Source organism: Podarcis gaigeae (genome assembly GCF_964106915.1).
Source record: "Podarcis gaigeae genome assembly, chromosome: 5".
Lineage (NCBI taxonomy): Eukaryota > Metazoa > Chordata > Lepidosauria > Squamata > Lacertidae > Podarcis > Podarcis gaigeae.
Window position 1 is genome coordinate 60,326,267 of NC_139681.1, and position 24,379 is coordinate 60,350,645.

The 24,379-nt window shown below is 41.1% G+C and overlaps 1 protein-coding gene across 8 annotated transcripts in view; it reads left to right on the top strand.

Moving 5' to 3' along the window:
• Positions 1–24,379, top strand: part of ARHGEF4 (Rho guanine nucleotide exchange factor 4) — a 155,364-nt gene that overhangs the window by 72,060 nt on the left and 58,925 nt on the right. The window contains exon 1 of one of the 8 annotated variants that reach the window (XM_083741639.1): positions 191–661. The exons of the other annotated variants lie outside the window; for them this stretch is intronic. Within the exon in view, the coding sequence (XP_083597765.1) occupies positions 469–661 (193 nt within the window). The 5' untranslated portion in view covers positions 191–468. Of the gene's footprint in view, positions 1–190; positions 662–24,379 lie in introns of those variants that run through there. 8 annotated transcript variants of the gene reach the window in all.

The window sequence follows — 24,379 nt, forward strand, 5'->3', positions numbered from 1 at the left end:
CCAGCTAGTTCTAGATATCCTCAGGACAGTGTGAACATGTGCTGCCCAGTCCTCTGCGTGTTTACTTAGCTGTCAGTCTCATTCTTTTCCGTGGGCCTTATTCACAAGTATGTGTGCAAAGGATATTGTCACTCTATTTCTTGACCCTTTGGAATTTAAGCTCTCGATCCAGTGATCTAGTCCTCGGGTTGTTTAATGCCTTGGCAATCGGCTTAGAAGCAAGCCCAGCTTCTGAAAACGGTAGCTGAGGCTTTTTCATCAGCCACAGAGGGAGCCTCCCTGACGGACCCCTATGATGTCAGGTTGCATCGTGCAGGCGACTGGCAACTCAGAGGAGAGGAATCCCACACAGCTCTGAGACAGCAGGACCTGGTGCCACTGCCCTGTGCGTAGCTGCACGGTGCTGCTCCATCTCCCTTCTTTCTCCGGAACAGCAGAGCCTCTTGGCTCTCCCCTCTGCCTGCCTGCATGAGGACCCAGCAATGCTCCAGCTGCGAGTCTGGCGGTGCACACAGTGGAGAAAACTGCAGTAGCAGTGGCAGCTCTGGGCTCTCCCCAGGTTCGGATTCAGATAGCAGTGGAGTGGTGTGTGGTGGTGGCAGTGGGATGAGAGGTGTCCTTTCCAGATACTGGAGCTTGGAGAGTCTTCATTCAGCTTCTGGTAAGGAAAGCTCAATTGTTGCTCTGTGATATTGTACTGACCTTGGGAGATAAAATTGGAAGAAATGGAGAATTTTGATAACTGAGGATGGGCAGCATAGTCGTTGGGCAGCAGAACAAGATAACCTCAGAGCTTTGTACCTATGCCTTGAGCTTGGTATACTACTCAAGACTGTAGCAGAAGCAAAAGCACCTGATCACACTTCAGGAATCAAGAGTTCAGAAGCAAGGATTTCAAGGTTTTGAAAAGATGCTTATAGTCTTTGTCAGCTTGCTGTTTTCACATCGGCGAAGTTGTAAAATCCACAATACAGCATGCCTTCCCCCTTGTTAAATTATTGAGGAAGATTAGCATTACAGCCTATTACAGTCTGATTTGTGTCCCTTTTGTCTTCTTTGAGAATTATCTTATTTATTATTCATTTCCAACACTGTTCTGGCTCAGTGTTGTTGGCATCTGTCATTCAAGTGATGTAATATACAGTGGTACCTCGGGTTAAGTACTTAATTCGTTCTGGAGGTCTGTACTTAACCTGAAACTGTTCTTAACCTGAAGCACCACTTTAGCTAATGGGCCCTTCCGCTGCCGCCGTGCCGTCGGAGCACGATTTCTGTTCTCATCCTGAAGCAAAGTTCTTAACCCGAGATAATATTTCTGGGTTAGTGGAGTCTGTAACCTGAAGTGTATGTAACCTGAAGCATATGTAACCCAAGGTACCACTGTATGTTCATAGGTAAGAACCAGTGTTTGAAACTCCCATTGTTCTAGGCGCATTTTGCGACAGGGAATTTCATTAGCGCAAGGAGTTTCTGAGCTCTGGGCGCAGTACTGTGCCTAAGATTTCAGATTAAAATTGCAGAGTGGAAAGGGACCTTTTTCTGCCTTCCCACTCCCAGCTACTTAAGAGAGCCTCTTAAGAATACTATGGGGGTGGGCAGGGGAAGGACCAGACCATGTGAAAAATGGACATAATATTTTAGCTGCAGTTCATTCATTTTCAGCTTTCTATTCTTGTTATAAAAAAGCACACCTAGACATTCTGTTATTGTGCCCCAACCTAGGTTTAAGGTACGTTTAGCTCCTAGCTTTCATAACTCTATTTCTAACACTGGTAAGAACTGTAAACATGATATATTAGGGAGAATTTGCAGTATTCTGATTTCACCACTGATTGATGAACATTTAATTTCTTATCAAGATATTGATAACTGCAAAGGTTTCTGTTTTAGATTGATATTGCCCATCAGTTTCATTATCCACTAGTTGGTAATAAGCTACTTTTCCCCTTTGGTTAGTTTTGGCATGGGCCTGAGAACCGTATTTTCCACTAGGTTTGCTGGGTGCTAACACTGGAAGCCTGGATTGGATAGAAGGTTCAGTTTCATCTTTGGAACCCATTGAAAGTATCTCCTCCTGTTCCATGCAACACTTCTGTTGCAATTTGCAAGATTCCTACTGGAATGATAATAAGTTTGTCTTGCAAAGGTACCTAACCTTATGGCTCTTTATGGCTCATGTGGTATAGCCCCATCCTGTGCAAAAGATGTGCATCTGATAAAATGTGTGTATGCTTGATATGGAAAAATAAATCCACGGTAGACTATCATCTGATGTTTTCTGAGTGAGCAATCCAGTTTGTTTCCCTGTTTTTATAGCTGTCTGATAACTCAGTGAAAGCTATTCATTGATATGTGGTGTCTCACTGTATTGGAGTTATAATGCAAGATTTACCTTGCAGTTGATGTGTGTTCTGCAGTAGAGATAAGGTCTTAGCAGTGCTTGTGTTTCTACTGTGGCTTTGGACTAAAAAGCAAATGATGCCTTGGGGTAGGGGTTCTTAGGAGGTCCATGGATGGGATTTAGGGGGTCTGTGGACACACAGAGAAAAAAAAGTCTTCACTTTCCTTCCTGTTAGTTTGAAAATTGGCTTTGTGAAAAAAAAATTGGGGGAATTTGAGGGACATTCTCAAAGGACCACTGGCTAAGGGCAAAGTTACATGCTATGTTAGTTATGTAGCTGTGCCTTAAAGTGTAGGGGTTTTTGTGTGTGTTAAAAACATCCACACAATTTGCCAGTTTGGGGGCTTTAACCCTTTGCCTCCTGGTATGTGGATTAGGCTCCTTGCACCTGCAACATGCATAGGAAAAAATAAGCAAATGGGAGTTTTTCCATCCATGCAAATTGCACACGTGGGGCCTTTGAGCCAGGCTTGGACTGCAGTGGTGGTTAAAGGGTTAAAGCTTTTCTACAGCTCCTAGGGTTCATCCAAATCAGGGCCACCACGCTGGCAGCTTGGGTAAAAGAATTGTAGCACTTGTAGCTGGCTGCTCGACTTAAGGTTATGGGCTCTTTATTTCAGCTATAGCAAAGATTTTCAGTTCTCTTCTTGCTACCTACTGTTGGAGACTGGTAAGATTTTAGTAGCTCATTGTCATTGTACCAAATTGACTTAGATCTGACATCCATCCTGTTCCCACTTGGAGGGATGGAGGGAAATGAGAAGTCTCTTCATCAGAATGCTTCTTCCAGTGGTAATTTACAACAACCCCTCTCCAAAAGAGAGAAAGAGAGAGAGTTTGCCATGCCATTGTTTAACTAATACCGTACTTGTCCTGCCATGCTGTGTTTGTTAAGGGCAAAAAGCTCAAGGCATTTGAGGTTTGGATTACAACACAGTTTTTGCCAAGCCTCATGAACATTGACACAGGAAGGACTCGTGGCGACTGACATTTTTCTTAAAGGACAAGCTTCTCAAAGAATTCATTTCCCAATCTATTTTGCTTATGGTAAATAGAACGAGCAATTAAACAACAAAGACAGCCAGAAGGAAAACAACTCCATATTTTTATTGGCTGCTTCCAGACAGAGTCTTAATATTGTAAGTGGGTCATTCAGATATTTCAAACAGGTTGTTGACAACAGGGTGTTTTTTTTTAACTTAGTGGATTTTCCAAGGAAACAGTAAATCAGGCTTAAATATGTGTTTGTGTGTGTGTGTGTGTGTGTGTGTGTGAGAGAGAGAGAGAGAGAGAGAGAGAGAGAGAGAGAGACTGGCATTGTGAAGTCCACGAAGTTGCATGTGGCTGCTGCAAAAAACTTGAATGCATGAATAGCACTGATTTCATGATAAAAACACTTCTTGAAACACCCAATATTTGAAACAGAAAGCAAGCTGGTGAAACTATGTACCAGCTCTTACCTGGAGCTCTAAATATGTTTTATAAAACTTTGTCAATACCATAACTCTAAATGGGAAAATGTTGAAGCAGGATTAACATTTTTACTGGTGCTCTGTGGATCTGCTGGGAGAAACAGTTAAACATGAAAAGGGATTTCTTTAGCTCATTAATAGGGTATTGCATTTATTGAAAAGGTATTGGTAATGCAGGCAGTGAGTCTGAGGTTCTGAAAGCTAGAAAACGTGTAAAATGTAATTAAATAATAAAGCAGTCTTTATGATTTACATTTTTATTGCATTATGGGACTATTATGAAACAAATTGATTTTATTATTTTTCCATTCTGTCTAGGTGTGTGTGCTCAGTGTATACGTATAAGCACGTATTGTTTTTGGTAAACATTAAGCGTCACTAAACATTGAAAACAAAATCCTCCATTAGGTGTCTAATTTTATCTTCAGTGCACTGATTTGATCAAGTGAGTTTAGGAAATGTCAGATGAGGAGTTTATAAGACAGGCAAGGTACACTGGAAAACCTCACAAATTTGAGTAACAGGAACACTATGAAAATCAGTTCCATGAAATGTAAAGGCATTCTGGGATTAGACCAATTTTTCTGCCTCAGGCAAAGGGCAAAATGCCCCCAACCCCACATTGCTGCATATTGAAGTTGACTGGAATGGCAGCTGAATCTTACTTCAACACTGGTGATGAGATAGCATCCTCTAACATATCCAAGGACAATAAGCTAATTTATGGTGTGCAGGGCGAACTACTCAGTGTACACAACTCTTTGCCTCTAGCATTTCACTGGCTCCAAAACATCTGCCACCTGAGGCAGCTGCCTCAGTCTGCCTAATGGTAGGGCCATCCCTGCTTCATGCATCTGGAGAGGAATTCAAATGTCTAGCTGTGCTATTGTTTAGGGACACAAAAGGAAATGCTTGTCTTAGTTTGTCAAAATTGAATAGGAGCCAACTGCATGATGAAACCAAATAAGGCAAATGAAGTTCTTGAGTATATTGGGAACAGGAAGTGGGTTTATTTCTAGTACAACAATACAAAGCTTTGGTGAAGTGTCATTTGAAATAATACTCATTTTAATAACTCTGAGAAAAATGAATTCAAATTATAAGAAGGAACCTAGATTTATCAAATTTATCTTGTTGGCATCCAGCTGTCTCGGGAGACAATGGAAGAGTGCGCCTTCAGGGGTGAAGTCAAACCATTGGAGAGATGCATACCTGCTGTGGGTGTAGAGATTGATATGGGAGAGACATGTTTTGTTGCAGCTGGGGCAGATGAAGGCATGCAGTTTTGCTGGTGTAGGTATACCATGGCATTTCGGAATCAAGTGAAATAGAAAATCTGACTAAATTATTCATGCTTATTCATGAAGGTAACATTGCAGAGTGTGTTCAGGTAGAACAAGGCTGTTTGGGGTACAAGAACTTGTGGTTAAAATTGTCGTTTAATTAATTTAGGCAGAGAATCAGATGAAGATGTACAGTTGTAGAGTTGCAGAGCCTATTGTAAAGATAGACACATTTATGACTTGATACATTAAAAAAAAAATTACTTTAGTGTCATGGTTGTAATCCACAGAAGTCAGGAAAGCTTTAACTAGCATGAGATCTTGGGCTTTTCCTCCTCACTCATGGAACATCAGGATCTATCCCAGCTAGAGATATGATAGGGAATGAAATGGATTTGTGTCATACTAAGTTTTCGGTGGCAAATGAGAGTGATTGACTTTTGATACGCTATAAATCAGGGGTGGGGAACCTGCGGCCTGTAGATGTTGGTTTATTACTTCCATCAGCTCCAACCAGCATAGCCAATGCTCAAGAATTCTTTGAGTTGTAGTCCAAATGCCATCTGGATAGCCACAGGCTATTGGCTAGTGCTCATTTCTTTGACACCCCCCCCCCAATTCCCTTTATAGTGTGTGTCGTGGCTCAGTGCTTGGTCAGCTTCAGGGCTCTTAGTATAGCTTCACTCCTGTTCCTTCTATTCAACACCCTGAAAATTCTGCATGTTCATCTGTGAAAGATAGCATATATATTGCAGGTTATCTTCCCTAGCTTTTATAGTCACAAAGGGGATTGAGGACCTTCTAGCAGTCAACAGATGATAAGAATCTCTGGGTAGCAAAGCAAGGGACTAATATGCTGGTGCCTTTCATGAAAACAGCTAGCAGTGGTTTATCATTGCTTTAATTAGCTTATCTTTTCCAAGACTGCATTTTTTTTTTTTTTTTGCATTACAGAATTGATAATAAATGGTTAGCATCTTTCTTGTTTAGGCTGTGAGGTTTTCCTTTTTAAGATACATTTGTCTGGAGACTTACCTTGAAGCACTGATATATGAACTTTGTCCATGGACTGCTGTGTATGATTTAATTGACCTTGTGCCTTTGGGTCATGCCTTCAGAGGAAATTGGAAGCAAAATGCAACAGAGAAAGGATGAAAGAAGCATTCGGCACCTTTTCAAGAGCAAAAATAAATCCATAGGTGCTCCAAAGCATATACCAGTGCAGACATTGTATTTCATGCTTGAATTGACATCTTGCGAGTTAGAAGGCATCAGTGGGATTCATCATTTTCATCATCACAAATTACTCTGATGAATTTCTTAATCTCCTTTTTTCCTTGCGTTTCGTTTGTGACTCCTGGTGAGAAAGCTCACAATAATTTTCTAGATCATTAAAGGGTGTTATTAATTCCTTCTCTCTCTTTAAAATAACTGGGCTCTTTCTGTTGTGGTAAATTAGCTTTGATCTTTACGTGCAACAGCTTATATCAAGGTGCATTCAATTGTGAGATAAATGCAGAGCCACCAGTCCTGAAACTGAATGAAATTAAAGGGCCAGAGACTTCACTGTGGGAATATAGAGTTGCTAGCATTTGAAAAGTAAGCAAGAAAGGTATGCTGTGGGGCAAGGAAAATACATGTCAGATAGAAATATTGCATATGGATAGGTACCACCAAAAATAATAACTATTGTTATTAATGATAGTTAATAATAATTTAACTATCCATTTTGCTTGGAGATTCCATTCCCACCCGCTCCCTCATGTCAACAGAGTGTGTATTAGCACACCCTGCCCCTTTCTGCCTTGCCCTACTCATGTTCTTCCATCCATCCTGCTCCTGCCTTCTTCCAGGTCCAAAAGGACCCACACACCAGTGATTGTGTGTCAATTTAACACCTAAAATGGTCGCTGCTTGGATAAAAACACAAAAATATATAGCATAGTAATAATAATAATAATAATAATAATAATAATAATAATAATAATAATGATAATAATAACAACAATAATCATAATCATAATCAATACCCCCAGTTTAAAAGGCCAAATATTGTTTAATTAGCCAAAGGCCTGTGATAAGAGGAATGTTTTTGCCTGGTGCCTAAATATACGTAATAAAGGCACCAGGTGTTCCTCCCTGGGGAGAGCACCCCACAGGTGGGGAGCCACCACAGAAAAGCCCACTTTTTAAAAAAATAAAATAAAATTCAGTTTTCCCATTTTCCATCCTTCAACAATGAATATAAATGTACACAAATCATATAATATTTTATGCGACTTCCCTCCCTCCCCTTCTGCGGTTTCTTCTTTTTCTATTGTATTCTTACTGCATATCCAAGTTTATCCTTTTTACAAATTTATCCTTTGTAATCCCTTTAAATTTATTACTGTTTGTGTTTTTGTCAATCCTGCTAACCTTTTTAATTGTTTACAATTTGTTTTCATATATTAAAAATACCCCACCCCATTCTGTTAAAAAAAGTCTCTCATCTTGAGCTCTTAATCTTCCAGTGAGTTTTGCCATCTCTGTGTATTTCATCAGTTTTAGTTGCCAGTCAACTCTTTTTGGAGCCATTCCTCTTTCCAGTTTTGGGCATAGAAAAAGCCCACGCTTGAGTTGCCACGCTCTGGACCTCTCATGGAGGAGGCACACAAAGAAGGGTTATGATTGTAGGGTCTGGGTCAGTTCATATGGGAAGAGGCAGTCCTTGAGGCACTGTGGTCCTAAGCTGTTTAGAGTTTTATAGGTCAAAACCAGCACTTTGAATTGGGCCCAAAAACTAACTGGCAGCCAATGTGGTAGAAAGGCTACATACAGCCTCTCTACCAGAGTTTTATGCATAAAAATAACGGCACCATTGAAAATGCATGTCCCAAGCTGCCTAAAACTAAGCCAAATCCAGGGCTAGAAATACACGAATCATATTTTCCTCTCTATTCACAGCACATAACACAAATAAAACTACAGTAATCTTATTAAGCACAACCATGCATTGTTTTCTTACTGCACGCTACTGAAGTAATTTATTACAATCCAAACTATATCAAAGGGCATTCTTATGCGTAAGCTCCTAGAAAATTCAATTTTAAACAGCAGCTTTCCTCATCAATAGCATCTTTTGTTGTGATCAGGCATGCAGGGCACAAAGGGTGTACACATGTTTGGCCCAGCAGTAGACCCTTCCCCAAAGCAAAGGCTAGTTGAGCGTTCTCTTTAGCAGACACCAGTCCAGCCTTGTGTCCCCACCACCCACATATGCAAAAAGGGAACTCAACTTGGAAAATAATTTCATTTGCAAATATAATGAGGCAGGAGGGTCACTGATTTGCTTGCTTTCATTTCCGTGCCTGGTGTGCATTTTGAAAATCTGCCTGCCCCCCCTTTCTTAGACTATTATTTCCGCTACAAAAAAGATAATAAATGTAAGTAAATTGTGACAATTTCACAAATACACAAATATGAAAACAAATATATGAATGTGGAATAATCAGGTCCATAGAATCAAAATACAAAAACACAGCAACTATTATATACACACACAATAACTCTGTAAATAAACTAATTCAGTAGCCACAGTCAACCATGACCCCACCCCCCAGCCTCGTACTGTTCAAAATTTGACTGTAGCAGAAGCCCACACAACAGGCCACATGTCTGATACATTGGGGGAGTGGAGGGTCTTCATCTGTGAACAAAAAAAGCATAATAATTTCACCATATAGGGAACTCAAATCAATGTACTAGTTTACCACGGGGTTCTGACCTACAAATTTAGGGGGTGGTTCAATAGATAGGGTGGTAGGTCCTTCAGTGAAGAAAAAAGAGGGCTACTTGGAACCACATAATAAGAAATGTGATATTCTAATACAGCCTTCCCAACCTGGCACCCTTTGGATGTTGTGGACTACAATTCTCTACAAACCACAAACCCAGCTAACACAGCTGGTGGTGGAGCTTCATGCTCCGGCACCGGGGGGCGGAGATCAGGCAGGGGTGGGGCTGGCACATGTCTCAGGAGCATGGCGCACTGCCCACAGGGGTGTAGTGGGCATCTTGGGGGCGTGGCACACTGCCTGGGGGGCGTGGTGCCCAGCGTGGGGGCAGCCGATGGCACCCCGCCAGGATTGAGCTGCCTGGGGCGTTGCGCTCCCCCCGTACTCCTCTTCCTCCCCCACTGAACACAGCCAGTAAACAGAAATGATAGTAGGTGTTGTCCAAGGACATCTGGTTTGGGAGAACAGAAACCAGTTGGGAAGCTTCCTCTGAAAGTACTGGCTTTGCTTGAACAAACACTGGTGGTTGTGCTTCCATAATAGCCTGCGGAACTTTCATATTAAAAAATGAGAGCTAACTGAACTAAAGGGTTATTTGGGTTTGAATGCAATTTATTTATAGTTCTCAAACATGGTAATAGAATTCCCATTGCCAAATATGGGTTAAACTCCATTGCGCCTTTAATGTCAAGAGACAGAGTAAGTCACCTTGCGAAGATTTTGAAGGCATAAATTTGTAGTATAGTGCTTGTTCATGATGTTTATGTCTTTTGCTAACTGTATCTGGAAATCTTATGTATCTTTCCTATTTATCTCTACCTTCTTTTCCTCTGCTGAAGTTTTTACACATCTATATTTGGAACGTGCTAGTCTGTTGTCATGGAAATGATTGCATTGACATAGTTAAATCAATATGGCTTGATGTCATGGTGAGGGATTCGAATGATCCAGTGAGGTTTGCTCCATTTTGTAACAATTAAGCAGCCATGCTTCAGTGTGACATTTCCACTAGGTGTAGTTAATTATTACCTAGCATCCAAAATGTGGTCAAAATCATCTAAACAAAGATTTTCAGACCTGAAGCTCTGTATAATAGAGTTCTGGTGCATCACTCTCTTTTATCTTTCTCAAGATCTTTTAAAGTTAATATGAAAGCCCTCTAAGCTTAGTTTTTCATGTTCCATCATAAACGTGGGTTGGTAGTGCCATAATTTGTGGCACGGTAAGGGAATTAGGGGGGACGCAGGTGGTGCTGTGGGTTAAAGCCTCAGCGCCTAGGACTTGCCGATCGAAAGGTCGGCGGTTCGAATCCCTGCGGCGGGGTGCGCTCCCGCTGCTCGGTCCCAGCGCCTGCCAACCTAGCAGTTCGAAAGCACCTCCGGGTGCAAGTAGATAAATAGGGACTGCTTACCAGCGGGAAGGTAAACGGCGTTTCCGTGTGCGGCTCTGGCTCGCCAGATGCAGCTTTGTCACGCTGGCCACGTGACCCGGAAGTGTCTCCAGACAGCGCTGGCCCCCGGCCTCTTGAGTGAGATGGGCGCACCAACCCCAGAGTCTGTCAAGACTGGCCCGTACGGGCAGGGGTACCTTTCCCTTTACCTAAGGGAATTAGGACCAAACCACATGTTAGTTACTTTAGCTACATAGCTGTCTCTTTAAATGTGGAGAACTTGTTGTTGTTGTTTTATACACACTTTTCCAGCGCAGGTCCCCCAGTCCTGTTGAGGAGCTTAACATAGTGAGCTTTTACCCTTTCCCCCCCCCACCACTATAGTCTCTATCTGGATTGGACCCACCATGTCTACAGTTTGTATAGGGGGGGAAAGCCCCCATTAAAGTGAATGGGAGTTACCACTCTCAATGCAAATTGCACATGCATGGCCCCCAATCTAGACTGGGATCAGTGTGTGTTTGTGTGTGTGTGTGTGTGTGTGTGTGTAGGTTGTCCTCAGTTCATATCACCTGATGACACTCAGTTTTCCAGCAGCCTTATATTCATTTACAAAGTAAGACATTTACAAATGTAATAAATCAGCCGGCAATGCCCCGAGGTGGATTTTTGGATAGTAAAAATTGACATAGAGAAAGCGGAAGAATATAATAGACTTTCCAATGGCTGGATAGGATTAGCAGCAAATACATGTAACAATCAATCAGCAGAAAATGATCAGTCCATTAACTGAATTTCTCTAAATTTCAACACTTCACAGCCTTGTTGGAGAAAGTCAGCACAATGGACTGTGGAAAGTGAATGAAGAATGATAATGAGCTGAGGAATTAAAGTACAGAGCAATGTTGCAGACAGAGCTGTGCATATTCTAAATGTGTGTCGTGGACGACCCCTTACAAACTTCAAATATATTTAATTGGGAAATGATATATCAACAGTGCTTTATGCTGCCAACTTATGTGCTTTATGTTGCCAACATCTAGGATGTTTGCTAGAGGGTTGCATCTGGGCACTCATTTCTGAGAGTCTCAAATCTTTAATTCTTATTATGTTATAGACTTTTTATTGTGAAACAGAATACATTTGCTGTTCAAAAGCAAGATAAAATATCCATACTGTTTAGGAGGGAAAGAGACACCAAATCATGAAATCATGCGGAGTTTGCAAATGGGAATAAGGGGAAGAAATCACTTGTAATTAAGTGTTCAGCTCCTCACTAGGTGAGACAAACAATACACATTGATCTTTTTTAAAACGAATTTAGTGTTCAGAGAACTTAGCATATATTATATCCACAAACCTGTAAAGTATGGGAGTAATATTATCCCCTATGCATTAAATAAAATATATATTAAATAAGCATTAACATTTTTTAAAATAACATGATGGGATTGACCACATGCCACAAGTGTTAGAAGGCAGACCCTCGATACTATGATGGCCTAGTCACTGGTCTTTCTGATTATGCTGCTGTTCCTCATCATATTTGCTTAGAAGTAAGTTCTACTTTGTTTAGCAAGGCTTACTTCCAAGTAAGTGTGCATAGGATCACAGCAAAAGTTATTATGCACTGGCACATCTAAGGCTTAAGCTTAGAATTTTAATGAAGAACTATGTTCTTATTGGTGCAGAATTTGAATTATTTTTGGCAAATAAGCATATCTTCATCTAAACATAGTAATATGTTGATTTCTCATATATGCATTTAGGATTCATGGAAGGAAACTTGTGAGAAAATTATCTGATATTATCTTGAGATTTTCTGAGTAAGGCAGCAAGCAGATAATTCTTTCAAAGGTCTATACTTTTACTTTAGAAATCCAACTTTGAGGCAATAATAGGTCATTTTAATCATTCATCAGAGAACAGTGTTTAATCCTTAAACATGTGAGCCTTTTAAATAATAAAGTGGGGAGTTCCATTGCTTTTGAGTTATTTAGCAGTAACATAAGGAAAATCTGCAGCCTCCACAGGCAAGACGTAAATTTTAAGGAGGTGAGAGGAAGGTGCTGAAAGAAGAATTGAGACAGTTTATTATTTTATACCACAGAAAATAAACACAAGTTACCGTACTTCACAAGTCACTTCTTGGCTCTGGGATAGGGAGCCATGTATGACATCTGACACTGTAACCAGATAATAAAAATCAGAAGCCAAGAGGATTCCTGGTTAAGAGATATTCCTAAATTTGGGAATTCAGCTCAGCAGGTTGTCTTTGTTCTTGTGGAAGCATCTGTAGGAAGTGGTGTTATTTAAACACCCTCTGTCACCCTCTGAGAGTACCCCTAAACATTTTTTAAGAAAAAAAGCACTGCATTGGAAGATATATACATTGGAAGGTGTAGAGGGATGTAAGCAATGAGGAAAGAGGAAAATGAGGTAGACCTCAATCTTTACCCAGATGAGACCTATTGAAATTAATGGCTCTAATTTAGCCATGTTCATTAATTTCAAGTTAAAATTAGTCCAGTACCACTCCCAGTCTCTAAGGTTGCACAGGAGTCATTTTTTTATTAACATATGCAGTTAAAGACAACAAAATATAGGAGACTCTGTCTACTCATATCTGCTTTCTCTCCATTAACAATTTCCTGATATAGTGGGGAATGGCCACATGTAAATGATGTTACTCACACCAGCCACAAAGTCAGCTTGACTAACTTGAGAGCCCTGATAAAAAGATACTGATTAGAATTATGTGAGGAACCAGTTCATGCCCTGTTGGCTCATTGGTTCCATCCTCTCCATCACATCTTCATTGCCCTCTGCACACTGGAGAGCAAATACTTACAGTGGGAAGTCTGCCGTAATGGTGGATGCTCCCCATGTGATTTAGAGCCCTGCATAATCAAAGTTCTAAAACGTGCAGGGAGCCTATCCGTGTTCAACAGGCTTCCCACTGCAGATATTTGCTCTCCAATAAGTGAAAAGTGGCAGAGGTGAGTAACAGCAATGTAACTGAGGAGGCGGGAACAGTGAGTTCTGCCCTGCATTGCTAGAGCCCTTTTAACACTTGAACAGCATCACCACACACAATAACTTCAGAAGCAATCTCATTTTATGTCCCTGCACCACTGCATACATCCAACCAGAAACTATTTTGTGGAGCATTGACATTTACTTGCTAAATTAATTCTGGTGGGGGTCTTACAAGACTGAGGTCAGCAAGATTGGGTCGCCATATGGCAGACGCAGCATTTCATTAGAGATTCTGGAGGCTTTTGATTTAAAGGCAATAAGAGAGTTTGTCTGCTATTCCTTTTGTGGCAGGAATTTAGGGAGCCTTTACATTCTGATCTTGTCGTCTAATTCGAGAGGCCAGCCATTCTGAAAGCATTTACAAATTACAGTGTCCAGTCATTTGTGTAAACTGTGTCAGGGTGGTTTAGGATTTATTTGTAGACATGAGGATGAGCTTCACAGTCTAATATTACTGAACTTTCTTCCTTTTACTGAGGCTAATTCATGATTCAAAGGTTGCCTCTGTTGGTTTCTTCCAGACAATGGAATTCAATTATTCATAGGAAAAAATTATCTGGGTCAAGGTTCTCAGGCCCATCACAATTAATGGCAGGAAGAGATTCTGCACACTACACTTGGTGTTAGCCAAAAAGCCAAGGAGTGCAGCAATTCTGAAAATCCTCCTAGCATTCAGAGCCACAGCTTTCAAAGCCAGTGGGTGCCAACAAGCTTAACTACTAATACTTTAGCACAGCTGGGTTGTCAGTTACTGTCATAGACCTGACTTGTGCATCACATTAAACCATGCTTCTGGGTGAGAGACTGGAGCAGTGGGTGAGGGGAATGTGAATTAACCTGGTTTCCAAATGAGAGATGGAATGCTAGGGAGCTGTGTCTGTGGTGAGAGCATAAATGCAGCTCATGAACAGATATTTAGTTTGATTGGTAGGTGATATTAGAGGCTAGTATTATTATTAACATTAGTTTGATTGGTGGCAGAAGAAGAAGGAGCGGGTGGGAGGGCAAGTGGCACCAAAAAATATCTGAATCTGTTTGTTCACCCTGATGTAACAAAAGTGGCTACAGAGTTGAAGGTTGAAGTGATGAGTGAGACAGCTCTCAGTCACTATATTATGGCCAGTTCACTGTGTATAGGTATGCCACTGTCGGGTATTTTGATTTTGCTAGTTTACACTGTTTCAATTTAGTACATATTATATCTTTGTAGTGATACGATGTTCACCGCTTGGGGGGCCTTTGAGTCCAAAAGTGATACATAAATAAACCACAACATAACATAATTAAAATAAGCTATGGTTTCTGTGAATGAACTGCAGGCTGGTGCATGCTTCTGAAATTCTCTGAGCATTGTTGCTCCCCTGCTCCTGCTGTCACTGCACTTTCAGAAAATTGTCTGGCTTGTTGTGTCATCCGAACCAAGGCTCATGCTTTATTTCTCTCCAAACAGCCAAGGTTTGCTCTTGGCTTTCCGTTCATGGTTTGTTTGGCGAAAACAAACCACAACATGAGTTTGGATAACACAACAAGCCAGGCAAGCTTGTTTCCCAGTGGTGCAGCAGAAGCAGGGGAGCAAAGCACCCATGATTTCAGCAGTGTGCACTAAAGACTCTCCTCCTGCAAAGAGGGGAGGGGTTGTGGGCGGGATCCAATCTCCGCCTCAAGCTACAAGCTGGCGGACCACGCCCATGGGCAAGTGCCCAACCAGGTGGCTTGAAGGGGGCGTGGACAGCAGCTTAACTTGTTGCTGCGCCAGCCACACGGTCTCACTTTTCGCCATCTCGTCGCGAGTCACCCACCCTCCACTCCCTCAGAGCTCAGGGTTTCAATTTCTCTTTTGGCCTTGCTATGGACCTTAGACTGGTCGCCCAGGTTGTCCAGGGGGCCTGGTAGGAATTTTTCCATTTGGCATTAGGCTTTGTGTTTTTTTCGCCTACCTCGTAGCAACCGTCACAACTTTCGTGGTATTGGTGGGTAGGTTAGGCATTGGAATGTGTTTGTGGTGGTGGAACGGCTAAGTGTGGCCATCGCCTACGCCTTCAGTTTTGGGTATTCCGTTAAAGGAATCCGGCGGTCGTGGATCCTGTCCGATGCCTCTGTGGCGGGGGGCCATGGCATGACCCTCGGTGACATCAGGGGAGAGCTTATAGTTGGATTAGCATCAACGGGCTCCACCTACTGGTGAATAAACCCCTCTTTTTAAACCCCCCCTTCTCCGAATGGGTGGAGTCAAGTCATGTGATCCAATGCCTAAGCAAATACCTTTTCACTTGCTGTAATCAATAAAGTTGTGGCCTTTTCTTGACCCATTAACCTTATATTACGTGTCCTTGTGTCTTCATTTCACTAAGCGGGGATCGGGTCCTCGAACCACAACATGCTGCTTGTTTACATTAAACCATAGGTCATTTTAACTGTGGTTGAACGTGACATGCCAACCAGGCTTGTAGTTACACGGTGGAAACAATTGGGTTGCCTGTCGTACGTCTTGGCACAACTCCAAACTTTTGACTGCAGCAGATGTAAACTGCTCTGAAATTAGCCACAATTCCAAGGAATTTATCTGAAATCGTTATTTGTTCCAAGAAGTAATTAGTACTGCAACCTTTGAGAAAAGGATATTTGAAATATGTAAGCTTTGTTTTTATTTCATGAATTATGAAATTCCTGCATTTTTCCTGAAAGATAATGTAAGGGGGAAGAACCTAAACCAGTTATTTTGTTAGTCTAAAGCAGAATATTTTGGGGTTTTTTCCCCCTTCGAAAAGTAGTTTATTTGGAACCAAAAGACATTTTATTATACACTGCAGTACAGAGGAAACCCTGCCCCCCAAAAGAAACCTTTTTGTCGTTCCTTCTGGGAAATAATAGACTTTCAAAGCATCTACAAACTTGGCTTTCAGGTGCCCCCCTGCTGCTTTCTTTTCAATTGGTCATGTTAAACTTTTTTCTATAGTTGCTGGGGTGTTACAAAAACTGCCATGTACGTTTTGTGTGTGATTCCTGATACCCATTGTCAACTGCATATGCATCTCTTTTGAAAAACAGATGCTAGTTACACCAAAAATAATCAATGTACTTGGATTTTCTGTACTTGGAGGCTGCTTTGGGGCTCCTATAAGGAAGATAAGAGTCAGTTCTTACACTGTCCAGGCCAGTCCTGGACATCTGGCAATCTTAAGGTTACTGGTGTGTCACAGGCCTTTACTCTAATTGCCTGAAGGCACAGACATGCATGAAAACACATTTTTAGCGCCAACAGTTTTCTAGTGAGAACGCAAGCTGTTGAGAAAGCATGTTGAAGATTCTATAGCTTGTCTGACAAAAATGCTTTCTTTGATATAAATATGCCTTCTTGTTTGGATGCACAAACATCTGACTCCATGTATGTAGCGTGTGTGTGCTCAGGTGTGAAAGGTGCATGGTCCCATGAGGATAACCTCATAGGGAATGTATTGTTTGACTTGAAGCAGATGGTGTTTTTTCCTGACTGATAGTGGCACATTTTTGAACCATTAACTACCGTGGCTGAACACCGACTCAGCTCAGGTCATAGTTCTGTGCTTCTGACACCTTGCTCCAATTAGATAGGGACCACCCAAGAGGCAGTTATCCATATCTTTTCATACTGAACTTTTTAAAGAAGGTAAGAGCTGATTGAACAAGTTACTGGTCTGATTCAGTTTAAGGCAGCATCCTACATTTCATTGTCAAAGTGGGATTTTGTTGTCCACATGTTGTATTTGTGAGGGGCTTCTTTCAAGCTGTGAATTGAATCTCCCATACACAGCAGGCCTTAAGGCTTCCAGCTCTGATGTTACTTGTTTTGCAGAAAAGGGACATACACGGAGCAGGACTGACCCTCCTGTTAGCTAGACTGAGGCGGCTGGTTTTGGGTGTCTTGGAACAAAAGCTGCAGATTGTTATTGTTGCATTGCTGCTGCCGTGGACAAGGAGAGGAGCTTGTGGGATTTTCTGCATCTCTTGCCAAATTATCTTGAATGGCTTTGGTACCACCCACAAGGACTGTGGGGAGAGGGTGCATCTGCTGCTCTGCCTCAGGTAGCAAAATGTATTTGGCTGAATTTGAGCCAGTACTGTTATCTAGCCTTATTTCTTTGAAAGGCCTAGTTCCCTTAAAAAGGAATTGTTTCTTACCAGGAATGATATTTGGAAGCACGCCCTTGCCATTCTTGAATTTACGCAGTTACTAGGTGCGCCCAATTATACCTCACCAATCTGATACTGAATACATGAGCTAACTCCCATGGCATTTATCAAAGATAAAAGATATACCGCACAGTAGCCTGTTCGATCCTTATCTTTCTTTTCCTTATTAGCACTATTTCCTTTCCTCCACTTTAAATGGATGGTCATCTCAATATTGTGTGGGAAGACATAAAACAACAACAAATTAAATTTTGGGCAGCACCAAGCAGTAAAGCTGTCATTTGATGAAAGCTCAGAAGGAGACCATTACACAAGACTCATCCTGTTGGGAGAGAAGCAGGGAATGTCTTTGGGTGCTCTTGGCTGTAGAGCCAGGAATGCTGAAACGTAAAGGGGGAGACAGAAGCAGCAACCGCAAGACAGTTTGCAGAGTTTTTTGCATGAATGAATGTGGTTTGAGCATTATAGTGAGAATGCCATTCTTTTCAAAGCTGACCCTTTTCTACCTTCTCAACTTTTGAACTGTCTGATAGAGGGAGACAAGCTGTGCCTGAAATGTGCACACATCACATCCTGCCTCTCTGGCTGTCTACAATCCATTTGCCACTTCTGGCATGCCTGTATTAAAAGAGAGACACAAAAATGCTATTTCAGACTCAGATGGTAACTCCTTAATATAAAGTTAGGGCCAGGTACTGAACACCCAACACCAAGCTCATTTAATAGAAAATGATTGTATAACATGACCATTAAATCATAAATCCTTACAAAGTCTCAATTCCCTTTTGGGATTTTGCCATTCACACTGTAAGTGTAAGTGTATCTGTTGTCATCACTCTGGGTGGGCAGTTGTAGACAGGGCTGTCTTTTAGGCGCTAATTAGGTAGTGCATTAGGGAGTAACTGGTGCCTCAGCCAATCAGAGAAAGGACACATGCCAGGCCAAATGATTTTATTGAATGTTAACGTCTGCTGTACTTTCAAATTTGCAAAATAATATTAAGAATTCAGGAAATGGGTAGGTATTTTTTCAAGCAGAATTTGCTTGGGGTGCCTTCTGGATTATCAGGGTTGCTAATGCTTTATCCTGTCAACAACTTGAGCTAATTATGTATAGTTTATTTGCCATAATTTCAAGGCATATCCTATTTGATAGGGTTAAAGTTCTAAATGTGAGACATTATTAAATATGCAGAATGGCCTACACGACAACAGCATTATCAATAATTAATCCCATTATAATCTATTGCTTCATCACAATCTTGATCTGTGTTCTGGGCTATATTTTTAATGACTTGTTTTAATTTTTAAAACCTAGAAATGGTTTTACTGTGACGACTGATGAAACAAACCATGAGTGACTGAGAAGGTCCTAATAATAAATGGCTAGAAGTAGCGAAGTAGGTGAAGTAGGCATGTAGCCCTGCAGTTATATATTTAAAAAACCTTATCCAGCACTCTGCATTCATTCATCTCAAAATGATTTACAGACACACACATCTACACCCACACCCACCCAGCCCATTCAGATAAATAAATAACAGTTACAACATCCAGAGAGTCATTACACATAGGCCTGGTTTGTACAGCGTGGCAAGCCAAGCTTGGTTTTTTGGGACTGTGCAGATGCACATGCTCCCAGAGAGAAATGTGCAGCTGCTTTGCTGCTGCCCCACTGAACTCAGCCAAGGTTTGGCTTAGCCTGTTGGCTTGTGGTTAAGTTTCTCACTAAGCAGAAGTATGTGGGGAGCAGTAAAAAGGAGTGGGGAGGATTTTTACTACAGAAAAATCTTCATAGTTAATCAAAGTTGAGTAGTAAGAAGAGAAAATTATGTGATTAGTGGGGGTTTTTAAAAAGGTTTCCTTCATATCTCCATAGCCTTTTTTATTCAACTGGGGGAGAAAATCTAACAGCAATTTTGTGTTTTACACTATTTTCAGTCAGACAGGTGGCATCTTCATGTTCAGAAACTCCCTTCCTGGCAAGCCGGCTAAAGTGGGGTTAATACTTATCTTTTAGGATCACTCCTTCATTCTTCCTTGCTAGTTACACAAAATGCCAGAGCAAAAGTGGAGCCAGTTCTAGCCAGAGACTACATTCCATGCTGACAGGTTGAGTTCTGCCCTCAATAAGCTATTTAGACTGTGAGCATTCTTTCCTAGCCCTGCAGGGTCATCATAACTCAGCCTATCAAGTCTACTTTCTTTACACACCACTGACTAATATAAAAAGCATGCTTCCAAAACTCGACTTTTCCTCCTTCCCTGACCTATCAGACCAGTGAGGTAATACAACATCTGAGTTCTTAGTTACTTGGAAGGGTAGAATTCAAATATCACAATTGGAAAAGCACCGAGCAGGCAATTACTTTTCAGCACCTCTCATCCCACATGAAGGAAGATTACTTGACCCTTTTTCATTACACGAATGTGGTGTGGGCCAGGATAAAGCAAAATGCGCTGGCGAAGAGCAAAAAGGAATTTTAGAAGTAACTCTGGCCCTACTTTAAGTACATTTGAACACATACAGAGCATTTTGCTGGTCAGTGAATTCCCATTCCAGTTGCCACCATAGGTCAGTGGCAACAGCACATAAGTTGCATGCAGAAGTTCTTGGATTCGGTCTCTGGGTTCTCCAAGTAAGTTTGAGAAGGACTCCTGCCTGGAACACTGGATAGAGAGCCTCTGTCGGTCGGTGTTGACAATACTGAACTAGGTAGACCAGTACTCTGACTCATTATAATACAGCTTCCTGCATACAGTCTAGCAAAAATTACTTAAGTCACAGCTGAGCTTTTAACTAGCACTAATTTAATGTATCACTTATTGCTGCACAATTATGTGCATGCGTACTCATAAGTAAGCCCCTTATTCTGTAATAAGCATGTTTAGGGCTGGAGTCTTAATGACTGATTTTTTTTGAAGTATGCTGTTCTCCTTTTGCAAATGGTAGCTTGCCCAGGACTAGAATTTGATCTTGCCGATTCTCATTAGCATTTGACCTACTACACGTTTCTGAACTTGCCATGGACGGATCAATTTACTGTGCCGTCAAGAAGAAATTGTTGGCTTGAGTCAGCTGGAACATTTCGCTCTGCAAGTACCTTGGGGTACGATCCCCCTGCACCACAGTCTTATTGTTTAGTAGCGCAATTTGCATGCTGCCTTGGATCAGCAGACTTGGCATTTTCAGACCTAGGATTCTAAACATGATTGCTGTTAACAGCTGCTTTAATGCCGACAGTCCTTATTGGATTAAAAGAATCCTCCTAGCATAATTGGGCATTAGGCAGCATTTTTATTTTTGTTTTGTATTGGGATTTTTTAAAACTGCCATATTGCTATTGAAATGAGATATCACTGAAATACTGACTTTTAAATCATTTCACAAGCATGTAGAGAATTCAAAATTAATTCCTTGTCTTTAGTAATCCAAAAGTATGAACCCAAAAAGTAAGTGTATGATTCCAGTTTGTAATTTGCCGGTGATAAACAAATTCTGGACAAAGCTACATGTCCAGATGGAGATTGGGGACAATTGTTATTCTTATCCCTTGCTGGTATATGTTGGTTGGTAAGGATCAGCACAGCAAGGGCAGGATGTCTCTTGTCAAGCAGCAACACTCTTACATGCAGAAATATTTCTTTAATGCCATACTTTCTGTCCCTGTTGTTCTTAGGAACTACATCTGGTGGTCACCTGAAATGTAACAATTTAAGGATACTCGTTAAGGCACTCTTATACCACTTTAACAATTATGATTTCCATCAAAGAATCTTGGGGATTGTAGGGTTGTTATGGTTGATGGAAATTATAGCTCTCTGAGGGGTGTTTCAGCACCATTAACAAACTACAGTTCCCAGGATTCTTTGGGGAAAGTCATGGCAGTTAAAATGGTAAACAGTATTTTACGTGCATGGTGCAGATTGTTCTGATCTTTGTTGAACATGTTTGATTAGCAGTAATTCCAACTATAATGCAAGACCCATTTCAAATACTCTTATAGGGACAAAAGGGTCTCTTCTCTTATATATGCGCATAGCATGAAGAAAGGGGTATTGAATGATGCAGGACATTTCGAGTCTAGAAGTTGCACAGTGATGGCAGTCTGTTACCTCCAAATTTGTATTCTTACATCTTTAGGGCATATATATCTGTGATAGTGTACAGTGTGGGTTGGCCAGCTGCATTGCGTGAAAATAGAGAGATGGGGAGGAGTGTATTTGTGTGTGTAAATGAAAACAGCTCTTTTAATTAATTTATGAGTCCTTCGGGATGCTCACTATATCATCTTCAGAATCAGTTAAAAAAAGCTGTAACAGCAAGCAAACAGTGATTTGGGGTGCACTTTAATTGTACATGGCACATTTAGTTTACACAGTTGTTCCAACAATCACCCACTGCACAGTTAATGGTGTTTTGTTGTGTGAAAGTCAGTAGGTTGCATTTTTATTTACTGCTTTTTGCAAAAACCAATCTATATATTCATCAAACACAAGAGCACAAATGCAGTCTTTGACAACTTCATTTAAAAAGTACATTAAAATACCTTTAAACTGCTCTTTTTGTGCTTATACAGCAGAATTCCCCAATGAGTACAACACTGGCACAAAGAATAATTTGTCAACGTTCATATTGATTTTCTTTGGTTATCCAGCATTTCAGAGTTGGAATCAGAGGGTTCAGCTATTTCCCTCTTTTACCATAATACAAAGGAATGCAAGGCGTTCTACTTCAACAGGTCTTCCCGTTGTTCTCACTTCTGCCAATAAATTCCCATCACTCTAGGGCATGAGGCATTGGAAGAATCCAGTCCTGTAGTAGTTGTAGCCTATTCCTTCCATTGATTCTAAGGCTGGGAAGCACAGTCCTTAACCCTGCTGGATTAGAATAAAGGCCTCTCTAGTCCAAAACTCTGGCCCACAGTGGTCAACTAGATGCCTATGGGAAGCCCACAGCAGGAAATGAGTGCAGTAGCACACACCTGTTTGTGCTTCCCAGCAACTAGTATTCAGAAGACATTGGGCCTCTCATCACGGAGGTAATCATAACTGCTAGCCACTGATCTCCTCCATGAATAAACCCATTTTACAGCCACCCAAGCTGGCAGCCATTACTACCTATTGTGGTAGCAAATTCCATAGTTGAGCTATGTGTTGTGTTAATGTCCTGAATGTTCCCAATTCCGCCTCATTGGATGACTCCAGTATTATGAGAGAGGAGAAGAAACTTCTCCCTTTCCACTTTTGCCACACCTTGCATAGTTTTATATGCATCTATTTTGCCCCCCTTATTCACATTTTTTTCTAATCTGGAAAGCTCCATGTGTTGCAGGCAAGTTGCTCCATTTTGGTTGAGCTTTTATCCTATGTCCATAAGAGGTTTGTTTTTTAATCTTTAAGGTGGTCTAATTTCTCTGTGGTCCTGGTCTCTCTTATTACAGAAGAGCTGCATTACAAACATATTCAGCCGCATTTCATATCTGGGTGTAACTCCAAAATGTTTCCCAAAGACAAAGGCAACATCTTACCGGGGATAGGGACCATATGATGGGAATTATGCCGGGCAATAAAGAAAGAATTAGAGCATATGAATTGTTCATCTCAGGCCAACTAACTCATACCTATTCTTAAACACTGCAGCAAGAGAAACAGAAAAGGGCAGACTGTGGTCATAGGGGACTGACATAGGGGAGAAATAAGTGTATTTAATTTAGGAACTGTTACAGACATGGATGTTTTATGTACAAAAATGCTTATGGAGCTTCTTGATAATATATCACTCATGGATGGGAATGGGCTCCTGGGAGTCCATTCTGTCAGTACTGTCATCTCAAAAGTAAATTGCTTGCCAAATAGGAAGGAGAGAGACCTCCATACTTGGCTTGGAGAAAAATGAAAACCGCCTAGCTAGTGATCAAAGGTGTCACTGCTTAAGAGATTTCTGACTATAGAAACTAGATTATTATATACACATACAGATGTGGAGGTCTGTTATGAAACCAGAGGGGTTAAACAAATATGTTTGGGTTGCAGCATCTGGCAGCTTCTTCTCTATGTACAATGGTACATTCTTCTCTACATTAGCACAATTAGTGCTAATGGCATAAGGACCCAATGCCTCATTCACCAACCCTGGATTTGTGAAGGTTGCTCAAGGTTCTGATGTGGAAGATATTGCCATTTAGACCAGTTTGCAACTGCATAGTGTTTACTTGTGTACTGATAGGGGTTACATTTCTGAGCTATGGCAGATTCAAAATTTGCTGATCTGAAGAATCTTACTGGTTTTTACAGGAAAATAAGAGGGTATTATTGATCATGTTTAAATTTTGTCTGTGTTTGGTTCGGACTGAATCGTGATGATAATCTAATGCTTCTTTTAAGAAACACCTTGTAAACCACTGAAGCCCCAGGAAGTTTGCACGACGGTTATGTGACAGCTACTCTTTGGTAACCATTCATTTTGATTTCTTTATGTGGAGGTTATATGACATTGCCTCAAGTGATTGTTATCCCAAAGTTTCCCACAAAATAAAGTTTGTTGCGCAAGAGCATGAACTCGTCTTTAATTGCCCACCCTTCAAATTTGCCAGTAGAGGATTGAATCTCACCTATAAAATAACGACAACCTGGAAGTGGTCTTTGTCAGTGACTTCCAATCGTGTGTCCTCTTAAACTTAAACATGCAATTTTGCGAGGTGTTTTTCATACCCATCTGGCAATAATGCAGGATAGATTCCTCTGCCACCTCTTCTTCTGAATATGGATGAAGCAGTATATGGTCAGCTATATTTCACTGTTATTAGCAGACTGGTTGAGAACATAGTGCATGCTGTTGTCTTGGCT